General features: G+C 37.6%; 1 protein-coding gene across 7 annotated transcripts in view; it reads left to right on the top strand.

Annotated features, from left to right (window-relative positions):
• The window catches only part of fhod1 (formin homology 2 domain containing 1), a 51,499-nt gene extending 32,445 nt beyond the window's left edge, over positions 1-19,054 (top strand). Inside the window, exons 12-30 of one of the 7 annotated variants that reach the window (XM_081357038.1) lie at positions 2,014-2,118; positions 2,261-2,287; positions 3,588-3,680; positions 4,473-4,496; positions 5,270-5,314; positions 6,331-6,488; positions 7,581-7,673; positions 8,744-9,642; positions 10,146-10,301; positions 10,419-10,601; positions 11,812-11,931; positions 12,984-13,145; positions 13,434-13,624; positions 13,831-14,023; positions 15,429-15,597; positions 15,969-16,031; positions 16,148-16,228; positions 16,556-16,729; positions 17,567-19,054. In XM_081357038.1, the coding sequence (XP_081213164.1) occupies positions 2,014-2,118; positions 2,261-2,287; positions 3,588-3,680; positions 4,473-4,496; positions 5,270-5,314; positions 6,331-6,488; positions 7,581-7,673; positions 8,744-9,642; positions 10,146-10,301; positions 10,419-10,601; positions 11,812-11,931; positions 12,984-13,145; positions 13,434-13,624; positions 13,831-14,023; positions 15,429-15,597; positions 15,969-16,031; positions 16,148-16,228; positions 16,556-16,729; positions 17,567-17,646 (3,016 nt within the window). In that variant the 3' untranslated portion in view covers positions 17,647-19,054. The remainder of the gene's footprint in view (positions 1-2,013; positions 2,119-2,260; positions 2,288-3,587; positions 3,681-4,472; positions 4,497-5,269; positions 5,315-6,330; positions 6,489-7,580; positions 7,674-8,743; positions 9,643-10,145; positions 10,302-10,418; positions 10,602-11,811; positions 11,932-12,983; positions 13,146-13,433; positions 13,625-13,830; positions 14,024-15,428; positions 15,598-15,968; positions 16,032-16,147; positions 16,229-16,555; positions 16,730-17,566) is intronic. The other 6 variants (XM_081357039.1, XM_081357042.1, XM_081357040.1 and 3 more) reach the window with 6 other exon arrangements.
• Positions 19,055-19,151: the final 97 nt, after the last annotated feature.

The raw sequence follows: 19,151 nt of genomic DNA, 5'->3' as shown, positions 1-19,151 counted from the left end.
AGCAGACTTTATTTTATCTCTGGCACTTTATGAAAGAAAAGGTTTAATGAAGGATGATAATTAGGTTTGATTTTTAGTTACACTATTGTCTCAGATGTGAATCCAGTCTGTGAAGGATTGTCCAAAGAAGGCAAAGGTGTGTCTCCCATGTTCTCACCCTATAATGCCAATAATTCAAAAACAAACAAAAACATTTCCCTTTTTTTTCTTTTCTTTACTTTTTTTTTTTTTTTTTGCATGGGTTCATCAAATTGATTAAATTCATGTTCATACTGCAGGAAAAAAGTAGCTTGTGTATCAACTAGTAAATCAATCAGTAACAGCTTTACTATTTTGTATAATTGATAAAAAATAATTTCCACACATACCCACAGCAGTGTTGTTTTAGTATTATATACTTAGTATATCATTGTATTTATTAATATTTTGACTTGGCCATTTTTATATTTTCAGTTTTATTTTTAGTAAAACCTGACCCACAGGAATCAAACACTCACATACCTTGTTATTTGACTGACAGTAGGGAATTTTACTGAGCAAACCAAACATTCCTTCCATATTTGTTTATTCTTTGGCTGTATGCGTGTTTGTGATTTGTCCTGTGTGGATGGCTGTGTGATAGAGATAAACACACATTCCTGCACTCTTCTGCTCTCTTTTTTATGCAGACATACAGTAAAGCTATTAATCACACTCTAATGGTAATACTTGCACAGTTTCTTTTTAATGTAATGGTTGTCACACATGATGGAATACTTCATGAGTAATATCTACCTACTTCATCTACTGTTTGCAGCTTTACTGCACAGGCATTATCAGACTCAAATATTAATTCTCCAGACTGTGCTGGTAAAGTAAGTCCTTATACAGATGACCTAATTACCTGGATTCATTAGTAGATGCTCATTTTATTTTCTGTGTTCCATGAGTCTTATTTAATTACCATGTGCACCCAAGATGCCGCACAAGTACAGCCACTCAAACAATCCACGATTCTCATTCTTTATAAGCCATTTATATAAACACAATTATTTGTGCAGAGAAAATTTTGCTTATCCAGACTTATTGGAGCAAAAAAAAAAAAAAAAAAAGTATTTCCATTTGATTGGTAACACAGACCTGCGTGAGTGAACGGCATTACTTTTGCTTAAGAACTTGTACATTTATTTTAACATTTTCATATTGTCAGGTGTTCCATGCAGGGTTTTATAGATGGGGTATGTGAGAAGTTTTGGTTGGCTGCTTTTTTTTCTTCCAGTTTACCCAAGTCACAATAAGACATTTCACTTTGGCCAAATGCAACACTTGAAATAGCACATTGAGTCAACAGTCCTTCCTTGCACATATATGTGGAAAGTGAATGTTTTATTTGGGAAGCTTTCTTCTCTGCGTAGGGCTACAGGAATGTTTTGTAAGGTTGGACAGGATGTGTTTGGTCTTTAAGGTCCTGAACTGGGCACAATTGTTGACTCCCTATCGGCTCTCTTGATCTGAGCTTGTTTTCCTCAAAATGTTTTGCCAGTTTGATGTGTTGTCACTAAGGAACATGGCCAGTCACAAGCACAGTTATTAAATCCAATAACACCGCAATTTAAATTTTAGTTTCTTAGATAATTTTAATGACGTATGCATATTTTTATATGCATAGTGATAGATAACTAAATTGAATAATGTATAAATAATTATATACAATACATAAATTTATGACACATCCAATAATCCTTTAGAGTAAGTGTTTGAAATGTTTGTTTAACACTGGTGACCGATCACTTTTGGTATCCTTAATTTGAACCATTTCTATTCACATGCCGTTTTCCTCCTCTTCTAATTCAGTGCTGCGATATTTCTCTATGACTCTGGGTGGTGACTGGGACTGTTTTTCTGATTCTTGCTGATGTTTTGGTCCTGTCAACATATTAACCCTCTGTTTGTCCATGTAACCACCATCACTGTTCCACCTCTTTCTCTCTATTTCTTTTTCTTCCCTCCCACAAATCCTTGGTCATTCACTAGGGGGCGCTCTTTTATGAGTCAGTACATAGCTCACATGGGGATTTCTAGACGGAGGTTAAAAAAGGAGAGGTCAATAACTGAGGAAACCTCAAGCATCTCCAACAGGTCTGTATCACATTTTACATCTCTTCTGCTTTTAAGCCTTTGACTAATTATTTGGTGTTTGTTGAGCTTGTCCCGGCTACTGATCTGATGCCAGTTTAGAGTTCCAGATTATACATGAAATAATCTGGATTTTTGATTATAGATCCAGGTGTTCGGTCAGCGGGCCAAGGTAACTTCAACAAATTCATTTCATTTCAAACTTTTCTTAACTAACAATTACATTTTACACTTTTTTTTTTTTTTTGACAGTTTTTGTCTCACTAGCATTAATATCTGACATTAGACAAGGTACATTACAAACATAAAAGGTGATCAAGTCGCTACATATAACAATAATACAGAAACGGAGTATGAATATTACATAATAGTACTCTGAACAAATGGAGACGGGGAGGTTTTTGGCAGTGGCAGAAGTGGATTATTGTAGCACACTAAAGAAGTCCTGAAAGCTGCTCTCTTGAGCAGAACCGCAGAAGAAGCCTCTCACAGTTTTCTGCTCACTGCAGCAATGTTGTCAGCTCGTCTGCGAAATGATAAATAAAAGTGCTTACTCTAATGAAGCAACAGGGTTCAATGTGATCCATCTGAAGAAACATCACATGTTAGATTAGCGTACTGGTGTTACAGCTGCCCAGTGCTGATCGTCATTTATCAGTTTATGAAGTGATACTGATATAATAAACAATTATATGAATTAAAAGCATTTGTCAACTTTATTAATAATAATAGTTATAGATGAAGTTTATAGTTTTTTTTTTATTTACAGTACAGCAAGGTTATTGTTACTTAGTTTATTCATTGATGTCATCTACTTAGTTAATTATAATTTATAAATATACTGTTACCATACTCTACCATTCAAAAGTTGTTGTTTTTTGGAAGGAAATTAATATTTCTTCAGCAAGTATGCATTAAATTGATCAAAAGGGACCATAAAGACTTTTACATTGTTAAAAAAAGTCAAATAAATGCTGCTCTTCTGAACTTTCTATTCATCAGAGAATCATGTAAAACAAATTAGCACACTTTACCAACAATTATTATGCAGTTTTCGATAATATTAAGAAATGTTTTTGAGCGTCTTATCAGCATATTAGAATGATTTCTGAAGGATCATGTGACACTGATGACTGGAGTAATGATGCTGAAAATAATTTATTAAAATATATTAAAATAGAAGTTATCTGAAATGATGATAATATTTCACAATGTTACTGTTTTTATACAATGTTATACAATACAATGTTGTATTTTTTTTTTTATCAGATAAATGCAAAATAAGACTGTTATTTGTTTTATAGAATAAAACAATGTCCCTTCAAATGTGTATTTAGGAGTGAATGGAGAGAGAGACGTTTTCTGGCATGCACATTCTTTTTGTGTTTGTGTATGTGTGGACCTGATTCACATGAAACTGCCCGTACAGTGCTATAGCCTTGAGCTTGCTCTGACTGACTGTCTCTCCGCAGACCGTCTTTCACAGAAACGGACTCTCCTCAGGAGATCCCTGCCCAGTCAGCCGCAGAGCAACCCAGCCGGACAGAGGGAAAGAGAGCCTTCAAGTAAGTAAACAACTGATGCTCTTATAGGAGGAATGAGGGGAAAAGGCAGAGGAAAGAGATGTGAAAGGAGCTGTAGGTATTAGAGGAGGCAGGGCGTGGGAATATTTTGGGAACAACTTGAAGGTCTTGAATGAGTTGAAGGATAGTGAACAATGTGAGCTGTGATAAACATTTCATTTGAGGAACCTGCTGCAATAACTGCAGTTATAGGTAAGTTTTCACTTTTTGATGGCTCAAAAAATATTGAAATTGGTGTTTTAGTCTTCAGCCTTTTAGTTAAATGCTGTTAACTTGTAAAAAACGTCTAAACTGAGGATTAGTCCTCTTGTTTGAATAAGATCAGGTGGATTTCTTGCTTTGATCTTTCTTCTTTCACTCAAATATTCTTTGCTTGTATTTTTACTTTTTCAGAGCAGATTTGCTTTCTTCAGTATATTCTGTCTGTTTTTGTTCTACTTTTCTTTGTTTTTGCCAATTACCTGATTGTTTTCTCTCTGTCTCTCTTTGCGTGTATCCCCCCCCCTCCTCTCTCTCTCTCTCTCTCTCTCTCTCTCTCTCTCTCTCTCTCTCTCTCTCTCTCTCTCTCTCTCTCTCTCTCTCTCTCTCTCTCTCTCTCTCTCTCTCTCTCTCTCTCTCTCTCTCTCTCTCTCTCTCTCTCTCTCTCTCTCTCCTCCTGCATCTCTCACTCCTTTTCTCTTTTCCCTCATAATATTTGGCACATCTCCTAATCTCTCTCTCTACTTCTGTGGCGCCCAACATTCCTGTGCTTTGCTTCTCTCTCTCCTTTTACAGACAGCACCAGGCAGACAGTTTTTGGTGAGTAGCTGCAGTGTGGCCAAAGAATGTGGCTTTTGGAGGTGCTAGCACTTTAAATCATTGTGATGCTTAGTCATTTTGGGGAGACAAAGTCATAAGGAGGGAGGGTTGGAGGAAACAACTACTGGCTGGAAATTTGAGAATAAATTGGATCGATTTGTTAAATCCGCTAACGTGATAAGACTAATCCACAAAAATAAAATAAAAAAAAGTTTTAATAAAATTATTTTTGAGTTTTAAGTTTGTTATTCTCTTCAGATGTTTATTATTTTTTATATTTCAGACAGAACATTGGTGCAGAATTTTTTAAAAATACCTTTTTATTGTCGTGAATGGACAATAATTCTTTCCTGTCTGACTCTCTCCCCCCCTCGTCGTCATTCTTTATTCTCTGTCTTATCATGGGAAAAGTAAAGTTCTTCTTTCATCTAAAGTTGTTACTCAAAGATGACTATCTCTTGTTTTTGTGGGCTGCAATCATATCTCCATATTCATGGAAAAATTTGCTATTGTTGAAATTGCCAGAAAAATCTTTTTTCTTTTTCAAAGCTCTAAAAGCTCAAATGATTAAAAAGTAGTTAAAAGTTTGTAAAGGGTCAAAAATATATATATATATTTCTTAAAGGAAAAACACTTAAATTTCTAAACCAGATGTAATGGAATGTGCACAGTTTCTTCTTAAGGCGTTTTCTAAATACTGAATGAGACTTGTGCAGTGAAGCTAACAGGAATTGATATGGACATTGTGTGTAAACTGAAGTGTTTCTCTTCAGTCCAGAGAGTGTGAATAGAGACTTGCCGGTTCTGAGGAATTTAGAGTAAGTATACTGCGTTTACAGGCTATCTTTCTGCATATATCAGCATGCGGCCAGGTGTTTGGGGACTAATTCAGCTGCTATGCTCAGAAGCTGAGGCTGTGTGGGTTTGTGTGCTGTATGTGAATGTTAACCTTTAATTTAGCTTTTTTAATTAATTTTTAATTTCATATAGTGTCATTCTTGTAATATTAATGATTCTATTATGGTGACAAACTTAAATGAACAAGTTTCAATGAGGTGGAATTGGGTTTCTAAATTATATTCTTGTATAATTTGCTGCCTTTGTCAGCAAGTTTTAAGACAAACAAAAAGATTTCAAAAGATTTCATGATGAGTATGTCATTCATGTGAAGCGTTTCATTCTTTTACACAAGCCTCGGTGTAACTGAGCTTTTACCACAACTCTTCTGATGGTTCACTGTGGGGAGAGTTGATGCTTGACTCTAAGTTAATCAAACCTGATCAGCTTTGTGGTAATTGAAACAAGAACGAATCATGCAGTGTTTTCTACATTATCTACAGGGAAATATAGTGGTGGCTTGTGGTTTTGGGGTTGTAAGAGACAAGCGGCTTTAGTGGTGGTGGTCTTTGTCAGACACTGGGCAGTATTTCTGTGGTGGGGTGCAATAGATTTGTAAAATGTATGTATTTATTATGCAACATTGCCTTTCAGTGTCTTGTTTTTGTGTAATTTAATATGTCTGATCTATTGTCTCTCTGAAATATAACTGCATATTATCAGGAAAGTGTGTATTAACCTCTGAAATAATCTCTCTTTTTGTTGTTTATTGTACTAAAAGGAAGAAAAGTGTGGACAAACCAAAAGGGTCCATAAGGCTTAAATTTAGCGTATGCCTTTATAATTTGAACTATTTTACCATTTCACTGTATTCTGCAACCACTCATTTCAGAGCAGGTCTACTATACAACTTATTCTCAGAATCAGAACATTTATTGCACCCAACCCTCCATTTACAGCTCAGTAAATGAGTGCTTCTTCTCCGATGGCTTTATAGAGACACGTTCTTGCGTACTCTGGCTGCGTCCCAGTGGGAGAAGAAAAAGAAGTCATTTGGCCTACATGAGAAACCTTCTCTAAGGGAGAGTGTGGAGTCTACAGAAGCAGAGACGTCTACTGAAGGCGAGCAGCCGGTCTCCAGCTCAGACACCACAGGTGCTGATTCCTTACACTGTCATATTATAATGTTCTCCTTTTCAAAGATGTATCCTGATTTCTTTCTTTTGAACCTGCTGCGTTCTATCCCTCCACTTCTCTTCTCTTTTTGTCCTGTTACGCTCCTTCTCTTCCTCGGCTTGTCTTTCTTTAAATCGTCAAGTTTCCAGTCATTATTCAACGTCTTAATCTCTCTGCTTTCCCCCTGATCAATGAAGCTTTACTAAAGCAGAATGCATATGAGTGTGTGTGAGACTATCTGTGGTCATTTATTAGTCTGTTTGCTTGTGTGAACTGTTTCTTGAGCTTGTCTACACTTTGTATTGTATGTCATCTCCTCGAGGTTTTTGCACATACTGTTAATTGCCAAGTCTGGAATGTGCTCTGATTGGTCTAGAGCAAGTTTGCCATGATTATGTAATGTGTCCTGCTGAGATGCATACCCTTTTAGCAGCATTCCAACTGTGATGGTTTGACTGCTTATTGAAACTGCACACTTTTAATTACTGCTTTTGTCATCTGGTTTGTGTCAAGCATAGATAGGAAGTTGCTCAACTTGATTGATGCTGTATGGTTGAGATATTTTTTTTGTGTGTGTGTTCTTCCTCTGGAATCATAGGTCTTGCAGGGTTGACAGTTTCTAATTTAGCGTGAGGTGATTTTTTTATGGAAGCAGAAATTATAGTTGGACAACACGCATGTAACCACTAGTCCACATCACTGCTGCATTTGTCTTTCATCAACAGTAAAACTAAAAATATCGAGATTTTAATAAATCGTTGTATGCAGGCAAATATCTTGTGAGAGATTTAAAGGGATGGTTCACCCAAAAATGAAAATCATCATCATGTACTCACCCTCATGTTGTTGTACAAACAAGTATGACTTCCTTTCTACCGTGGAACACAAAATATGTTCTGAAGAATGTTTTGGTGGTCATTGGCTTCCATTATATGGACAAAAACACTGACACATTTCTCGAAATCTGTTCTTTTGTGTTCCTCAGAAGAAAGGAAGTCATACAGGTTTGGTTTATTTGTGAGATTGTTTTTTCCTTTTCTTTCAATATGTGTATGTGTGTATGTCTTGCAGGATCTATTAGTGGTCAGGAGTCTCAGGGGGTAAACTTGACCAGGCACACCCTGGAGCAGCAAGAGGACACAACGACAGCCCACAATGAAGCAGGCAAGAGATTTATTCATTTATTCAGATTCATGAACATGCAGTTAATCATCAACATCCCAGGAGTCACTCTTAAACATGAGCTCAGTTGTATTTTCAAGCACTGAACTAGAGCAGACAGCTTTTTGAGACACATTGTGTACAATTAATTTAACTTTTTTCCTCCACTTGACATTTATTGACCCGTAGATTTCTTTAACTAGCTTCCTGCTCAATAAACTTCTCACACACAGAGCAATAGTCAGGATATTACTTCTGTGTGAGGGCTTCTTTGGGAAGTCAAGAGCTTCATTTCAAACAAAAATCTCCAAAGTGGAAATATTTGAGAGCGATTCCATCTCTTCCTCTAGTGGCCGTGATCCAAATGAGACAGCCACTAACGGGCCTTTCGTCCAGGGAGAGTAAATTAGCTGAAGCAGAGGCCAGATATAAACTATTTAGATTTCGAGATGGGAATCTCCCCTGACCAGTTTCCGTATTGCTTACTGAGGATTTAGGCAGTTAGCTCTGATGGTTACAGTGCTGTTAGAGCTGAGAAGAGTAACTGCTGTTAGTGTGCACTGGGTTACTGAAGCAGAGGATGGTAGCGTGTGGGAACAACATGATCTGTGCTTGCACTGGGCATTTTGAAGGTAGGATGTCTCTTTAGCATGCTGCTATTATACTTCATCCTGTATATGGATCTGGAATGAAGATCACTGCTTGATTATCAATCCTAAATTCTAATGTGAAGTGTTATATTTTTAGATATATATTATCAGGAAACACTCCCAATCTTTTTTTCCCCCCAAAACGATGCATTTAGTTGGCAAAACTTGCGAGAAAATTTTCTATGCACTTCATCTTTTTAGAGGCCACAGATCAAACTATATAAAGCTATTATCGGCCGATAACCCTTTATATATATTTTTTTTATATCTTTATTTATATATCTCAACCGATACTAATTTATAATAATCATATATATATATATATATTTTTTTTTTATTGGCCAGTAAGCTGTATGGTACTGATATATTGTGCATTGCTAATATTTCCCTTCAGCACTGAATGATTTGTTCACGTTCCTCTAGAGGGTGGTTTGCAGCGTCAGGGCAGTACAGCGGAACAACACAGCACCCTCTCTAATGACAGGAAGTTCATGTTGGACATGCTCTACTCCAAAAACAACATCTCCTCTGGAGATCTAAAAAGACCAAGTCTAGAAAGTGCACTAGAGGATCATGGGATCACCAGTATGGCCGGACGGCTCTCCAGACTGCAGTCGCGCTCTTCTCAGCCCACAGAGGACACGTCCAGACAGGCAGAGCTGGAGAGCCTCGGAGGGACTGCTCAGGCCGCTCGCGCCAGGCTGGCAGAGGAACAAATGCTCAAGAAGGTGCGTCCACAGTACAGTATCGAAGCAGAGACTCATTCACAGAGTTTGGAGAAGACGATGATGACACCATTGTCCAGGGGTAACCAGGATGCCTGGGAGAAGCTGCAGCCCAGTTCCAGACCTCTGAGGATTAAAGATCTTGACTTCTCTGATCTGATGGAGGAGGAGGATATTGATGTGCTGGATATAGACACGTTTGACACCGCTTTGCCTAATGGAGTACTGCCACCCCCTCCTCCAGTGCCAGGACAGGGTCCTGCCCCCCCCCCACCACCACCTCCTCCTCCTCCTCCTGGATGTGCTTCTCTAGCTCCACCCCCTCCCCCTCCTCCTCCTCCTCCTGGAGGTTTGAGTGTGCCCCCTCCTCCTCCAGGACTCCTTCCTCCATCCCCATCTCAGGGGATTGATCCGGCTTTTCTAAAGAAACGGAAAACGGTCAAGCTCTTTTGGAAGGAGCTTAAGCAGCCCGACAGCCCCAGGAAGTGCAAGTTTGGGCGGGGCACAGTGTGGGCTTCGCTTGATAAGGTTGCAGTTGATACAGCTAAGCTGGAGCACCTGTTTGAGTCCAAGGGCAAGGAACTTCCAGTAGCAAAGGTGCGATGGGCGAACCTGTTTATTTTTTTAGTGATCAGTGTTTTATTCATTTATTTTATTCATTTCCTCTTTTTTTTTTTTTTTTTTATAAATTTGTATACAGATTGTAATCTTATACAGCAAAGGTACTGTATGCAGTCTTATGGATCTTACACATACAGATCAAGAAATACAAATAGAGTAACATGAAAAACAAAAATTGTGCCAAACAACCCAAACTGGCAAACCTGTTTATGAATAAACCATTTCGGGTTTACACAAAAATAGCAATTTTTTAATGTACTAAAGCTATTTAAATAACTCTTAAATTAATTAAATAAATTAATTAAATAAATTAATTATTGAAGCTGTTGTATTACCCATAGATCAATGGTTGCCTTTGAATGTATAGATGAGTTAATGTTAAAGCTACAGCTTTAGTCTTTTTTACAGTAAGTGTGAGTGCATGCTATAAATGATTTAGGTTTGTTTCTGTAAATTGCATTTTTCTCCTTTTCATACAGAAATGTGCTGAGGCCAAGAAAGCAGCAATTTCAGTGCTTGATCCTAAGAGAAGCAATGCCATCAACATCGGCATGACTGTTTTGCCTGCTGTACATGTCATCAAGAGTGCCATCCTCACCTTTGATGAGTTTGCCATCAGTAAAGAGGGCATTGAGGTAATGTAGCACTAGCATCCAACAGGGGGCAGTAGTAGCTCACGCATTTAGCATTCATTTTTTTCTGTATTGAGAATAAATATTTTTGTACATTTTTCGTCTTCCCTCTGCCTGTAGAAAATCCTGACCATGACTCCGACAGATGAAGAGAAACAGAAGATTCAGGAGGCACAGCTGGCCAACCCTGACGTACCGCTGGGTACAGCAGAGCAGTTCCTGCTCACTCTGTCCTCCATCAGTGGCCTTTCAGCCAGATTACAGCTTTGGGCCTTTAAACTGAACTATGAGACCCTGGAGAAGGTCAGAACTTTTTCCTAATTTAATTAAGAATGGAAATCCTGTTTGATCATAATAAAATGATTATTCAGCTAAGCAGTAACTATTTATCCTAGACTAGTATTAATCTAGGTTATATCACACCATGCATAGGTGATCATGTGGTAAAACTTTTGAGTCTTTTGATTTTTTTTCTTTTTAAAAGTTTCATACTCACCAAGACTATATTTATTTGAACAAAAATAAGTACAAACAGTAATGCTGTGAAAAATGATTACAATTTAAAAGAACCATTTTCTATTTTCATATATTTTAAAATGTAATTCATTGTGATGCAAAGCTGAATTTTCAGCAACATTACTCCAGTCTTCAGTGTCACATGATCCTTCAGAAATCATTCTAATATGCTGATTTGCTCCAGAAACATTATTATTATTATCAATGTTGAAAACAGCTTAATATTTTTGTGGAAATCTGCAGGATTCTTTGTTGAATATAAAGTTAAAAAGAACAGCATTTATTTGACATGGAATAACATTATAAAACCATCACTTTTTTAATCAAATGAATGCATTTTTGCTGAATAAAAGTATTAGTAGTAATAAAAGTTACAAATAAAAAAAATAAAAAATCTTATTGACCCCAAACTTTCAAAGGTAGTATATATTTGTGAGCATTTTATTTATTTATATATATTTGATAGTTCCTACTTTAAAGTCTGATTGGACTTTAAAGACTTTTTCTGATTATATTATTTATATATATATGATAGTTCCTACTTTAAAGTCTGATTGGACAAGCTGCATTTGAAGCAGTTGTAAAATGCTGATAAACATATTTGATGCTGCGTTGCTTGGTAAACTTAAAGATCTACAGTTAATTGGTTATATTATTAGTTGAAGCATTGTTTATACCTATTATTATGATTAATAAATGTAACTATCTATAGAACACGTGTCTTTTGTCATATTGCTGGTATGACCATGTTGAGATTCTATTTATTGTTTTGACTTTCTTTATCTAATTTCAGACTTATTCACAGTCCTGTTTCAGTATTGCATTCTGACTGGTCGTTGAAAGAAACATTAATGGAATTTAGTAATTTAGGCTTTTTAAATTCAGTTATGTTGACCTGATTGGTAATGAATGTAGTGAGTTACCAATGAGACGTTCATTTCCAAACATTCTTTCTCAGTCTGTCTCTTTTTCTATCCCTCACATATGAATGTTGCAGGAGATCGCAGAGCCTCTTTTTGACCTCAAACTGGGTATGGAACAACTTGCCAAGAACAAAACCTTCAAGCATATCCTTGCAACACTACTGGCCATTGGCAACTTCCTCAATAGCTCCAATGTAAGTGTTCCATCTCCTCCGCAGTCCTAGGAGCAGAGTTACATTTAAAGCACCTGTACTAAGGGCAAGTGCACTGGTCTGAAGCTTGATGGTCACATGTGATTAGTCAGAGCAGCCCTGTGATGATGCCTTAATCCTTTGCTGTTGCCTGTGGGAGATAAGATATGATTAAGACCCTGCATGACACATTTTCTATGCTGTAGTATATGACGACCTCTTGAACTCTACAAACATATGTGTATATTGTATTTAGGCTGTACTACTATGCATAGAACCAGGGCAGTCAAAATATATTTTCAATTTTATGGAATAGTTTACCCTCAAATTTGAAAGTTCTTTAATCAATTCAGACTCCTTTAAAGATACCATGAAATCAAAATGGACAAATCTTATTTTTTTAATGGAATATTGCAGTATATATTTGAAATGATCACATCATTATTTTTATATATTTTTTAATTCATGTACCCTCATAATCTTTAATAAAAAATAACTTCCCCTCCCATTTGCAGCAACATTTGTTTTTTGATGATGTTTACTGGTGTGAGAGCGGGACAACCTGTCACTCACATGAGATCACAGCAAACCACAACGATCCAATCAATTCCCGATGGACAAAATCAAGTCCAGCCTTGCATTTTTTTTTCTCATTCAATGAGCTGTTTCACTTGGATATACATCCCAGTATAGAAGAAAATATTTTTTTTTTTTATGCTACACTAAGAATAAAAGGCTTTCTGAACATCTCACATAATTGAATATTTGGGAACACTTTTCTTTCGTGAATCATAAAATATGTCATCGGTTTTAATGAGGTCTTTACAGCACTACCACTTCTTTGTCTTAATGTCTATTACGGTGCCATGTTCAAAACAAATCTGGACAGTTTGTAGTTAATAACTGTTCAGAACATGATGTACTTTAATTTATGCCACTCTATTTAATGAGTAGCCATCTTAATATGCTTTTCCTCACAAATTGCCAACAAAGCCAATGTAGTAGTTCACTGAACATCACATGACTTTAATTAGCACTTCTCATCTCTCTTGCAGGCTAAGGGCTTTGAGCTCAGTTATTTGGAGAAGGTAACTGAGGTAAAGGACACAGTACACAGGCAGTCTCTGCTTCATCATACTTGCAATTTTGTGGTGGAAAATTACCCAGATACGACAGACCTTTACTCAGAGATCCCTGCTATTACACGCTCTGCTAAAGTATGTGCCTCAGACAATTCTTTATATGCATTTTTTATGTGATTTCTTTGTCCTGTTTGTTTTCCATCTTCATTAAATTATTATACATTATATTATTCATTTGTACAGAAATGTTCAATGCTATCCCCCTTTTAAGCTTTTATAGTAGTTGTTTTTTCTAGGTTTTATTTTAGTGCACACAAGTTTCTTTTCTATTCTTTTTCTCCCATTGATGGTGACTATCCAAATAACCCTTTAGGATTCATTGTCATCATTTATCACTCCCTCCTTTCCTTTCCTTTCCCAAAGGTAGAGTTTGAGCAGTTGTCTGAAAACCTGATTCAGTTGGAGAGAAAATGCAAAGGCTCCTGGGACAACCTGAAAGTAGTGGCCAAACATGAAACGAAACCTAACTTGAAAAACAAAATGACAGAATTCCTGAAAGACTGTACTGAAAGGATCATCATCCTAAAAGTAGTGCACAGACGCATTATTAACAGGTAATACACACACACACACACACACACACACACACACACACAAAAACCCACTGTAATCCATTTTAACATGTTAAATAAAAAGATTCCAAATTAATTTGAATGCCGCCCTGTAAGTTGACGAGCTTGAATGATGACTGTGCCTCACTTTTTAATTAGGATGAACTTGAGCATACAATATATTAAGTTCTACTTCCTCCACTTTGCAGGTTTCATTCCTTTCTCTTATACTTGGGCCAGCCCTCATACTCAGTGCGGGACACTAAAGTAACGCAGTTCTGTAAGATCATCAGTGAGTTTGCCCTGGAGTACCGCACCACTCGAGAGAGAGTCCTCACCCAGAAACGCAAACGTGCTGTCCACCGGGAGCGCACCAAAACCCGGGGCAAGATGATCACAGAGGTGTGGAATGAAATCTCTTGAGAAGTATCATACATTTAAAGCATACTTTGCCTACAAATATCCTTTTGATTCTGTTCTACTACTTTTATTCCATCATGTATAAAGTTTAAACTGTGCGGTCATATGTTTAAAACATACCTTGCAGAATCTGTAAAATTTTAGCTAGGATCATAAAAATTGCATATTGTTTTATTTAGTACTGCCCTGACTTAGCTATTTTATATATCGGATGTTTACATATTCCTTATTCTGCGTGTCGTTTTTTTTATGGGATATGATTCCCCCTGAGATTCCCCATTGTTCTTCAGAAAAATATTCCCCGTCCTGCACATTCTTTGGTTTTCCAGCATCTTCTGCATAGTTGAACCCTTTCCAGTAGTGACTATAGAGCTGGTAAGTCCCGCCCATCCGTAAAACCCCAAGTGTACCTCTAGGTTGAAAAATCATCAATGCAAGTGAATGGGAGAAAATAATTATTTTCTGATCCCGTTTGAATTGTGCCATGAATGTGAACATATGTTGTCTGTGAATTTTTTATATAATTTTTCATGTTACGAGTTTGACAGTATATTGTATGATTCTTCGGCAAGCAGTTGTGGAAAAGACATAACGAGAAAGACTACATGTCGCCTATGTGACGTCACCCCTTAACACATTTTTCCTCCACTTGTCAAATCACGGTGCTAATGCTGCGATAATCTATGGAGACAGATCGAGATGCCTGTGTGTTTTGTACCCAAATGTCAACATTCAAACCAAATCGGCTGTTCTTTCTTCAGATTCGCGTCGAAAGCAGCGAAGAGTTGTAGTCCACAAAGTGCTCTCACACAAAGTCTAACTGTATCAAACTTCTACCAGCTAAATTTTAGCATTCTTTACACAAAAAATTATATAAAAAATTCACAGACAACATATGTTCACATTCATGGCAAAATTCAAACGGGACCAGAAAATAATTATTTTCTCCTATTCACTTGCATTGACGATTTTTCAACCTAGAGGTCCAGTGGGGTTATCGGAAGGGGCGGGACTTACCAGCTCTATATGAGATCTATGATTGGAGCTTCTAACACACAAGCTCTTGAAGCTCCGCCCTCTGTGTCGGGAACAACAGATTTCAAAATCCATCTTTTCATATTGAAGACAGCTCCAAACACTATAAAGCTTTTAGCCAGCCCATTACTACACAGGGCCATGGACACTTTTCTCAGTTGTCCCCCCTCTTACGACGGCCCTTATCGACATTATGCCACAGATGTTATCAATAGAGCTTAACTGTTATTGAACCCAGATCATGGCTATTTCATGGCCCTGTCCACAACCCCACAGTATCACCCTCAGTCGTCAAGTAGATTGAGACAAACCATTACCAGTAACTAATTATACTCTCTGAATCTTTTCACAGACAGAGAAGTTTTCTGGAGCAGTTCCACAGCAGTCTCTGGAGGACAGCCTATCCCCAGTTTCTTCAACAATAGAATCAGAGCCAGCCCAAGAGGAGCATGAAAACATGAAAAACCTGCTAATCACCAACAACGACAACAGCATGCTGCGCAGGAGCCGTGCTGTACGAAGTAAGAGAACACAACGCTGCATATCCAGGGAATAAGATGGAGTTAGCTGTTTAGACCAGTGACAGTCCTGCTGTTGCCCAACCTTCCTGTGGAATTTAGTTCCATCCCTCCTCTAACACACCTGCTTTAGAAACGTTCATTAGCTGATCTCCAGAAGCAGAACTGAGGACTCGCTGAGTTTCAATCACAATAAGTTTAGTTGCCCAACACAGATGATGCTCTGTGTCTTAACATTTTCTTTTCTTTTTATTTTTATTACCACTGCAATGATTTATGAAGTCCAGCCCAGACTAATGACAATTTGATTTAGTTAATTAATTCGTTGTTATAATTATTATTTATTAATTAATTTTTGGGGGTGTCCTTTATAGAGATTCTTACCACTGGTGGTGACACTCCTCCAATTTCACCAACCCTTCAGTGGAGTGATGAAGGTATAGAGTTTGGAGCATGGATGTGTGCAAAGATTAAGCACTTGTGCAGCTTTCAATGTATGAAAAAGCTTTTGTAATCAATGAAAGCATTAAGGTTGGCTCATTTGATCTCACAGAGGGGCCTTGTGACTCTGACTGCTCTCCTACTTCACCAGTAGAGAGCCAATCAGCACAGTATGATGATGATGATGATGAAGGTAGAGCTACCGCACAGGCTGCATGGAGTGGGTTAGCTCAACTAACAGATTTATTATGGACTAAATAGTAGCCTAAGTAATAATGTATTTTTGAAGTGATTGTAGAGGGCTAACTGTCAAGACAGACATGAGGATTCCAGCTTCACACCCAACACTGCATTTGCCTGAATATCTATTAACTTTTTACAAATGATTGATTTTCATCAGCTTGCCAAGAAGTAGCACCACTGCCTGACTCATTTTAACGCTTCCCTTGAAGGATCTTGGACCTGTTTCTATTGTAATTAAGCAAAGATTTGATTGCTCTGTTGTACTATTTCTACACAGGTTTAGGCAGGGTTAGCACATCCATGTCTGTAGCCAAAGAGGACAGCGCCAGCTCACAGGATGATGCCACAGATGAGATCATGGATCGTCTGTTTAAGTCTGTCACCCAGAATCCCACAGAGAGGGCGTCTAGTCCAAAAACACGGAAGCGTTCGCGGCTTAACCGAAAGTCATGTGAGTACATTTTAACTGTCAACGCATTTTTTATTTGTTTTTTTGACCACTGAACTTCATAGCCAGTTCTGAAGGTTGTTTTAGCCCTAAACCTGGGGGATGAGATTAAGGATTTAGTCACTGTTTGCATTCAACACTATCTGTATCCAAAACACAATGTAATCTGGCTTCTACCATTGCTTGGCTTTCAAAAGCCCCTAAATCTCCCAGTCAGATCCATATCGTGCCACCTCTTTACTTCTGCTTGTACCGGATTGAACTGCTAGACATCTCAGAATTTGTACACCACAAAGAGCCTTTTGTAGGGCACATTCTTGCAACTGTGCTTTTAAAAAAGGAGAGCGAAAGCACACAAACCTCCAAACCTGAAAAGCCTTTTAGGTTTATTTATATTATTCTGAAGTGCTTTACAGTATGTCTTTATGTGCAGTCACATTTATAGCTGTTCAGCGAATTTTCACGTGTAAAATCCAGTAATTTCAGTAAAAATCCATGTGGTCGTTTTACATAAAGGCAAGGGCGAAAGATTTTTGCACTCCTAACTTCACAACGGTTTCAAGTGAATTTGCTATGTTGACCAAAAGAAAGCTGCTTGGTTTGAAAGTGACTTCTGTGTGAGCGGTGCTTCATACATTGCTACATTATTGACAATGGACAGTGGAATTAATTAAGACAGTGGACCATTTTTTGCAAATTCGCTAACGTGTTCACACCTTCACAGTTCCAGATCATTATTTCCAGTCTTTATACGTGTGCAAGTGGCATCTTATTGATTGTCTGACATTGAGTTGCATGCTTTATTTTACAGTATAACATAATGTGCATTGTGTGTTGCAGTGCGGAGGACTCTAAAGAGTGGGCTAAGTGTGGATGTGGTGCAGGCCCTTGGCCTCGGCAGTCCTAACGCGAAGGTCTGAAGCTGTAGGCTTTTGGCTGTGGAAAACTCTTGCAAGGCCATGAGGAGAGCTGTATTCGTGATGGGAAGAACTGCGATAACAAAGGGATCTTCACTGAAGACAGTTTGTGGGATGCCTGCATCTAATTCTGTCTGCCAATCTGAACAATTCAGTGGATGAATCATGTGCTTCCAGACAGCTGAAACAAACAGCTGCGTTACTGTACAAATACCTGAAATGTGTGCATGATATCCATTAGACATATTATGATTTGATTGGTACAAACTTTATTTGCATAGTATTAAATACCAGCCTACGTTTACTGATGAAGAATAAATGTAAAGTGCGAAATATTTTTAGCAGATGGACATATATTATTTTGTATAGAGACTTTTGCATAGATTGGAGAACAATTTATCAGTCAAAGACATGTATTTAAGGGTTTGAAAGGTTTTAAGTTAAAACTGCATTTTTAAAGACAATTCTTATACTTTCTTATACGTCATATCTGTTGTGATGGCTCAGCTCAAGGTTAGGATTGTGGAAGCCAGTAACTGAGATCAGTGCAATAGGGTAACTCAAACACACTGGTTTCCTGGGCCCATTAATGAAGCCGGATCCTGGATTAAACTGCACTGTTAGCAATGATTCGCCATTTAAAAACTCCTTAGTCTTGGCCAAGGTTTAATTTGTGTCTGGAAAGCTGAACCATGTGCACCTGGACAGTGTTCAGCTGACTACCAAGGAGATCTTGATTAGAGAGGACATAAACTAGGTCACATGTTTGTTTATCTTTTATTTATCACCGCGCTTTCTTGATAGGTTTGTGGATTCTACAACACAGTCGCGTATTCTCTGCTGTATCACATTTCTGTCCTGATTTTTATTAATGTGCTCCTAGTCGAGAGAAAGGTGGGAGATTATGCTTTCAACCATTATTTCACACTTTAAGTTTTCGACGTCTTAGTTTCACCCTTTTAGTTATTCCATTGTTATGGTGTTGTAAAATATGTGCATGGACCACTCTCTCTTGTTAAAGAGAAATGTTGCGTTAAAAAGCAAAACATTTTATCTAGCCCTTTATTACTGTTACAAGCACATATTTTAAGGATTTTCTTGGTATTGCTGTTTTTGCACAGGGGTTTATGCTGTAAGAATTTAGAGTCACTATGAGTTTTATGTATGACCTTATTACCTGTCTGCATGAGTGCATGTGTTCTTCACTCTGAATGTATCACTATTAGCGTGTCCCCGTCACTACTCTCGACACCTGCACAAATAAAGTTTGTTTGCAAAGAAATTGCTAGTACAGTACTTCTAAAGTTAGACATTGTATTCTGATTCAGAATTGTTTTACAAAGACATGTTGGCCTTGAAACCCAAGACAGTGCTCTGTTTAAAATTAAAATAAATGTTTTATTAGACTTTCTGTTGTTATTCTTTATTTGCTTAGTGCCACACTCAAACCATCTAGGACAGATGTTTTGACCTCCTGGGGGCGCATCTGTCAATTCAATTGATGGCTT

Source organism: Scardinius erythrophthalmus (genome assembly GCF_964197995.2).
Source record: "Scardinius erythrophthalmus genome assembly, chromosome: 2".
Lineage (NCBI taxonomy): Eukaryota > Metazoa > Chordata > Actinopteri > Cypriniformes > Leuciscidae > Scardinius > Scardinius erythrophthalmus.
Note: the sequence above shows the minus strand (reverse complement) of the source record. Positions and strands in the feature narration are given on the sequence as shown.